This window comes from Maylandia zebra, linkage group LG2 (genome assembly GCF_041146795.1).
Source record: "Maylandia zebra isolate NMK-2024a linkage group LG2, Mzebra_GT3a, whole genome shotgun sequence".
NCBI lineage: Eukaryota > Metazoa > Chordata > Actinopteri > Cichliformes > Cichlidae > Maylandia > Maylandia zebra.
Genome location: NC_135168.1, coordinates 13,794,631 through 13,802,466, shown reverse-complemented (window position 1 = coordinate 13,802,466; position 7,836 = coordinate 13,794,631). Strand labels below are relative to the sequence as shown.

Below are 7,836 nucleotides of genomic sequence, written 5' to 3'. Positions count from 1 at the left end.
GGGTGAAGTTAAACTCTGTAATCTTCACTGTGTCACAGAGTTCAGTGAGTCCCGTTATTCACAGTATCAATCAGATCATCAGAGAACAGCTGATCAGCAATCAGTGGTGCCAACAGCGCCTCCTGTGGTGAGAGGATGCAATAATGCAATGTAGCATTTTTCCACTCAACACTTGCAGTCATGGAAACTGTCTGTTGGATCTGTGTGACGTTGCTTTCTTGGTTAGAGTTCCTCACAAATGTCCAGATGATTCTTCTAATGAGGCGTCGACCATGTTTGCAGCTCTTTGGAAGAAAACGTCGCCCTTTGCCATCCTTACTTTTCTTTGACTTCTTCAAATGCAGCTGAACTCCAGCTGGTATTTTCTTGGACTTTGCAGCTGTTTCTGGTCATCAGTTCATTCCTGCAAACCTCTGAAGCTGAACAACAATGATGCTGCATTGCTGGCTGATCCCAAAAGGTTGATTCTGTTCATCTGGACGTTTTCAGAAACGTTTGCTCACTGATCAGGTGACTTCTTCAGTCTCAGCTGACTGCAGCTTTACAAGCTTACAAACAGCACATTTGCACAATGACTGAAAGCAGCAGCACCTGATATATATGATACTAATATAATACATATACATATATAATCCATACTAATGATGAAGGAACTGAGCTCACAGTCCATTGTTCATTCAGTGAACTACTCAGTTTATTTTGGGCCTCAGAAATGCTCACTCTGTTTGTACATCACTGTCAGCAATAGACTCATTCTGCTGTGTGGACAGGAACACATGTGACATCACTTCCTGTTTGTTTGTGACTGAAGAAGTTTACAAGGAATCATTTAGAAGAGTTTCAAACATCAACTGATTGAATCCATGAATCTGAAAACGTGTTTGTGAGTGAAAGAGACAGACATGTACAGACTGAACTATCTGTTCAACAGTCAGAGTGTTTCTGTAACAGGAGACACTCTTTACACTCCACTCAGCACAGGGACACTGAGGAACCAGGAGACAAGAACCAAAACCCAGGATAAAGAGTTTGAGTGAATGTGGTGTTGAAGGTGTGGAGGTGGATCAGAGTGTCAGAGGAGACTCTGTAGAAGGACAGAGTGCCAGCAGGACAGTCCACATACACTGCTGCTCTGTTAGAGACAGAGGAGGAGGAGGAGGAGGAGGAGGAGGAGGAGGAGGAGGAGGAGATGGATGTTAGTCTGTTATTGTGCCTGACAGAATCAGGACCATCATTATAGCAGCTCAGACTCCAGGACTGATCATTGTATCCAAACACACAGTCAACACTGTCTCCTTTCCTTCTGATGCTTCTGTAACTCACTGATATAAAAACGCCTCCTCTCCACTCGACCTCCCAGTAACAGCGACCAGTCAGACCATTTCTACACAGCAGCTGATAAACATCAAATCTGTCTGGATGATCAGGATATGACTGAACCTCCTCCACATGTGTCACCTTCCTGTTGTTGTCAGACAGTTGGAGCTTTGTGTTCACTGTGTTTGTGTCGATTGTGAGTTGACAGGAATCTGATGGAGAGAACAAACACAATCCAGCTGCAGTTATTGATCCATCATCTGTTCATTGATTGACACTTTGATGATGACTCCTGACATGATGAAGATGGTTGAATGTGTGCTGCTTTGTTTTCATGAATCCCATTAAAAACACACTTACACTTCCTCAGACCTGGTCTCAACCATCGGACTCCAGCAGGCTCCACCCTGAAAGGAGGAGGGGGGTCAGAGCAGCACAGTCAGCATGCACACATGGACATTACATGGCTCTCACACACACACTGTTACACACTGAGCTCAAAGCTCGGCTCCACTGTTTTATTCAAAGAAATCTACATTTATTTATCAGCACATTTAAAAACAGCTTGAGCCAAAGTGCTGCACAGAGTAGAGAGAAAATAGGAAACATACACAGTAATGACTATAAAGACTGGTCAGGATTGAAAGCTACAGAGTACAAATGTGTTTCCAACCGGCTTTTAAAAATGTCCAGTGTTGGTGACGACCTGATGTGAAGGGCGACTGTTCCAGAGTTTGGCTGCAGCCATCGATAAAGCTCACCTCTGTTTTTACGTCTAGTTCTGGTCAGAAGCTGCTTATCTGCAGACCTGAGGGCTCCACTTGGATTCTTTTGTTAAAGAGAGATAAGATGGAGCCAATCCATTCACAGATTTAAAGACAACCAGATCTGGAAGTGGATTCTACCACGTACTGGTAACCAGTGGAAAAAGCTGGTGATGGGTCGTCTAGCACAGACCCACCGCTGGAACCAGACAATTGATGAGGGAGAGAACTGTGACAGCGCCGTTCCTTCACTTGACCTCAGTCGCTCTCGTCTGCTCCCTCGTAACACTGCTCTTTATTGAGCTTCCATGAATATGCACAAGTTCATTATGACGTCTTACACAGGTATGAACAAAGAGTACCAGTCTGTGCATAGTGTGTGTGTGTGTGTGTGTGTGTGTGTGTGTGTGTGTGTGTGTGTGTGTGTGTGTCTGTGTGTGTGAGTGCGTCTATGTGGTATGGATTGACATTTGACCTGCGCTGTACCTGGGCTCCGGGGACATTTCGACTTTTTGCTGTGTATTCATGTGTCCCCCTAAAACATGACTTGTAAATGCATTTTTAAGTGTCTAAATAATAATTTTTTCTACTTCTTATGAGGTCATTATTTATCTTTTGACCTGTATTTGCTTAAACTGTAGTGTAAATTCATTTATTAAACTATAATTAAAAGATTTTCTGATTTTCTTAAAAGTCCACCTATACCCCCTCACCTGATTTTTGTGTATTCCAGTGTATTGCACAGCGACGTTTCGAGTTAGAGTGGATGTGTGTAGGTACTGCAATTTAATACACATTTTCAATACACACGGCCGGAAGTCATTGTGATTGGTAGGCTATATATATGGGCGGTACCTACAGGAAACGGCGCCACAACTTTCGCGCGCGTGCCCTTTAACAAGTGTATGTCGACGGCAATACGAAGACGGATTAAAAACACAAAGGTAAGCCTTTTTTAATGTAAAATGCACCATGACTTTAATACTATATGAAATTATAGGTGCACAGGCCTATATTAAACTGGTTTAATTTATGCTTTATGGACTGTTAGTGAGTCTTTGAAGAAGTAAAACGGCCCCAGCGTTTGTCATTGAGTAAATAAAATAGGGCTGACGACTAACCGCGTCAACGCGATAAAGCGGGCTAACCCGTGTTAGGATTTACTCGGTGTTAAAGCATTATTGTGGCTTAAACGTGTTAATGCCGACATCGCGACTAACGCGATTAACAATTAAACCAGCGCAGTCTGAGTCAAAATCCCTGATGTCGCTGTTAGCTAATTTCGGGCAGTTTGTCCAATGTCTGTCCATTCTGCTGACAGCCCTAAAATAAAAGCAAGGGTATAAGTGTATTTAGTCGTGTATTTATTTATATGCCTGAAGAAAAAACTTCTTACAGTTTTGATGCCTAAGCTTTCTCAGTACTTGTATCACTCTCTGCAGTCGCCATTACAGAAATGTCACATGTCGCCATTTTGAGTACTAGGCCTTTAACATTTTAAAAGAAGGCATAAATTAGCACTATGAATAAGTCAGCTGTGTTTATGCTGTAAACTACACTACTGCTAGTTCTGCTACTACTGATGATGATGACAATGATGACGATAATCGTAATACTTTATATGCTTTGGTAATACAGCCAATCGTACAGGAGAACATGCGAAGGAGACGCATTCCTCCACGGGAGGATGCAGTCTGTCATGTTTCTGCTGGAAGGGACAAACTGGGACTTGATATCCACTACATAAATGCCTTCAAAGGTAAGTTGGTCTTTAGTTTGGATTAGATTTGGAGTTTGTCACTTTGTCTTTTGTCACTCACTTGGTATGCCTCTGCAATTCAGGTCGGGGCATTTTCACGACTGTTCCATTCCAAAAAGGAGACTTTCTTTTGGAATACAGAGGTAAACTCATAACAAAAGAAGAATGTGAGCGGAGACACAGAGTTTATCATGACAGCCTGAAGGTGTTCATGTTTGAATTCAAGTTTGATGGAAAACTCTGGTGGTGCGTATTATATCAGTGTAGTTTGATTAAGATTAAATTACACATTGCTTTTGATTTATGAAAAAAAAGCTTCCTAACTAGTTAAGCTAATACTTTTTTGCCTAACCCCACAGTGTGGATGCATCTCAAGAAGATGGGTCATTAGGCAGACTTGTCAACGACAACCACATCAGTCCAAGTGCTAAGATGAAAATATTAAATATCAATGGAAAGCCCCATCTATGCTTATTTGCAAGCAGAGACATAAGTCCAGGTGAAGAAATAGACTATAATTATGGTGACTCGGATTGGCTCTGGAGATGCAAGGTATTTCTACAATTGTACTTTTTGGAACTGATAAATTGCATACCCTAAGCCATTTTTACATTTGTACCTACTCAAATTGGCTTAACGTGACTTACGGCATCTAGTTTTTCACTGAAATTGAGTATCACCTACTGTGCCTGGGGTAACTATAGCAATGCAGCCGAGCATCCAGTGATATAAATGCCACAGCAAGCATGGACGTCAAGGTGACAAAATGCCTGCTGCTCAGTCTATACTTTAGTGTTCAATTCAGGGATCACGCTGTTAATTTTGGTCGCTATTTCAAACATTTCAGAGTTTCAAAAATGATGGCTTGGATTTTCACGAAGGAGGCGCACTCATAACTTATCGAGTGACACCATTGACCAGCCACCTGGTGGCATTCAGTCTATGTCAAATTTTCTGATCACTTTGGATCACTTGGAACCTTGGTGCAGTAGTTACTGAAAAACTACATGGTACTATAACCTACTGGAAAAACAGGGGTAGGTACTAATGGAAAACAGGCAATTGTGATGGCTGCCACATCAAAGCCCTCTAAAAGCACTAAAAAAATATCAGCAGGTATGCAGAAATAAAAAATGGCTTTCGGTTTCTAAATTTTAACAGTGATTGATGTTTAATGTGATTCTACACAGCAAAATCTCCAGTGTTAAATTAACACTGGAGAGTGTCTATAAGGGTCCACACCTCTGAGTGTTAAATACAACACTGTTGAGTGTTAAATTAACACTTTTGACAGTGTTATATGTTTAAAAGTAACCTAGTCAGTTTTGAAGATTAACAATGGCTAACACTGAGCAGTGCTGATTTTCTAACACTGGAAAATAACTCAAAATGTTAGAAATATTCCAGTGTTAGAAAATCAGCACTGCTCAGTGTTAGTCTTTGTTAATCTTCAAAACTGACTAGGTTACTTTTAAACATATAACACTGTCAAAAGTGTTAATTCAACACTCAACAGTGTTGTGTGGACCCATATAGACACTCTCTAGTGTTAATTTAACACTGGAGATTTTGCTGTGTAGCCTCTTTAGTTAGATTCATTTTAAATTTTGTCCCTCGAAGATAAATGGGCCCTAGTGACAGTTCGTTGCTGCTACAGGTGATTGTTTTACTCCTTTAGCAATGGCTTAAAAAATAAAGAAATCACACTGACTATTTGTCTCTTAATCATAGGGCCTTAAATTCTCTATACATGACAGTGAATATTTTAAAGACAATAGCTTGAAACTTATCTTTCTCATACAGTTTATTTAATGTTTCAAAATCCTCTTCAAAAATGCACTGTATATTCATTTTCTATCTGTTACACACGAAGACGGAGACCAGCCAGATTCAGAAGACTGTGAGCTGCCTAAAGCCGCAACCAAACAGCTTTCCAAACAATGATCTGGACTTGAAACATCCAGAGCCTGAAAGGGTAAATATAATCCAGTGTACCACTTAATGAACTAATAATTTAATCTATCATCATTCTTTATGGATGCTGTGTGTGTGTGTGTTTGGCAGTCACCTGGGTGTGATGTGATTTACATGGACCGTGGCTTGTAGGTCCTTTTCATTGTTTCAAAGTGCAAGTCTGGATAACATCTGAGTGTGTGTGTGTGTGTGTTAACCACCCAAATGTGACTTAGGAGGACCACACTGTTATTGGGGGACTCCGTCAAAGTTTGCTTCATGGTGACATCACTCTGGTTTTAGGAGGGGTCTTCTCGTATGTCTTGACAGTTTGACCTACAGCATGCAGAACTGACTGCATGTGCTTTGTTTCTATGTTGAAATTTTTTGAAACTCAGGCTTGAACATTAAGATAGATAGTACTATACAACTTCTTAACTTGTTTTAGGCACTTTTTACTGCTTTAGTGCATGGGCTCTCTCTGGCTGTGTACTCTGGCTTCTTCCCACAGTCCAAAGATGTAGCTTATGGGGTTAGGTTAACTGGTGATTCAAAACTGCCCTTTGGTGTGAATGCAAATGCTTGTCCTTCCATGTTAGACTGGTGATCTGTCCAGGTTGTACTGCCCTATGGTAACTGGTATAGGCCCCAAAACTGCTACCCCACAATCCTGATAAGGATAAGTGGAAGAGGATGGATGATTGCAAAGGAATCAGTTGTTAATTATTGTAGCCAGTATTTTTTTCAGAAGAAAACATTTCTTGAGTGGAAAGCCCCCCCCCCCCCCCCCCACACACACACACACACACACACACATGCAAATTAAAAACAGAAGCACAGGCCTGCCCAGTACAGTTGCAAGAAGAGCACTTGGTCTAATCTTTGTGCCATCTTTTCTTTGTTGCAGGATCTTGATGAAGAAATGCCTCAGCAAGGCTCAGAAGCCATGCATTCTTCTTCAGTGCAAGATTTTGAAGAGGTAACATTGACCTAGGACAGATTTTAATGAATGTTTCTCATGCACGATGTGTACCTTACGCTATTTGCCGATAGTGAAATGGTTTATTCATCCTCTTGAGTGATGCATTTTTAGTAACTGTCAGATTACTGTTCTTTTGTCTTCATTCTCTATCTGTTACACACGAAGACTGAGACCAGCCAGATTCAGAAGACTGTGAGCTGCCTAAAGCCGCAACCAAACAGCTTTCCAAACAATGATCTGGACCTGAAACATCCAGAGCCTGAAAGGGTAAATATAATCCAGTGTACCACTTAATGAACTAATAATTTAATCTATCATCATTCTTTATGGATGCTGTGTGTGTGTGTGTTTGGCTGTCACCTGGGTGTGATGTGATTTACATGGACCGTGGCTTGTAGGTCCTTTTCATTGTTTCAAAGTGCAAGTCTGGATAACATCTGAGTGTGTGTGTGTGTGTGTGTTAACCACCCAAATGTGACTTAGGAGGACCACACTGTTATTGGGGGACTCCGTCAAAGTTTGCTTCATGGTGACATCACTCTGGTTTTAGGAGGGGTCTTCTCGTATGTCTTGACAGTTTGACCTACAGCATGCAGAACTGACTGCATGTGCTTTGTTTCTATGTTGAAATTTTTTGAAACTCAGGCTTGAACATTAAGATAGATAGTACTATACAACTTCTTAACTTGTTTTAGGCACTTTTTACTGCTTTAGTGCATGGGCTCTCTCTGGCTGTGTACTCTGGCTTCTTCCCACAGTCCAAAGATGTAGCTTATGGGGTTAGGTTAACTGGTGATTCAAAACTGCCCTTTGGTGTGAATGCAAATGCTTGTCCTTCCATGTTAGACTGGTGATCTGTCCAGGTTGTACTGCCCTATGGTAGCTGGTATAGGCCCCAAAACTGCTACCCCACAATCCTGATAAGGATAAGTGGAAGAGGATGGATGATTGCAAAGGAATCAGTTGTTAATTATTGTAGCCAGTATTTTTTTCAGAAGAAAACATTTCTTGAGTGGAAAGCCCCCCCCACACACACACACACACACACACACACACACACA

The 7,836-nt window shown here is 41.3% G+C and overlaps 1 protein-coding gene across 1 annotated transcript in view; it reads left to right on the top strand.

Moving 5' to 3' along the window:
* The first annotated feature begins 2,519 nt into the window (after positions 1–2,519).
* LOC112434147 (uncharacterized) overlaps positions 2,520–7,836 on the top strand; it is a 7,943-nt gene continuing 2,626 nt past the window's right edge. Inside the window, exons 1-5 of the mRNA XM_076877193.1 lie at positions 2,520–3,025; positions 3,720–3,840; positions 3,924–4,086; positions 4,200–4,392; positions 6,941–7,042. Coding sequence (XP_076733308.1) covers positions 2,987–3,025; positions 3,720–3,840; positions 3,924–4,086; positions 4,200–4,392; positions 6,941–7,042 — 618 coding nt within the window. The 5' untranslated portion in view covers positions 2,520–2,986. The remainder of the gene's footprint in view (positions 3,026–3,719; positions 3,841–3,923; positions 4,087–4,199; positions 4,393–6,940; positions 7,043–7,836) is intronic.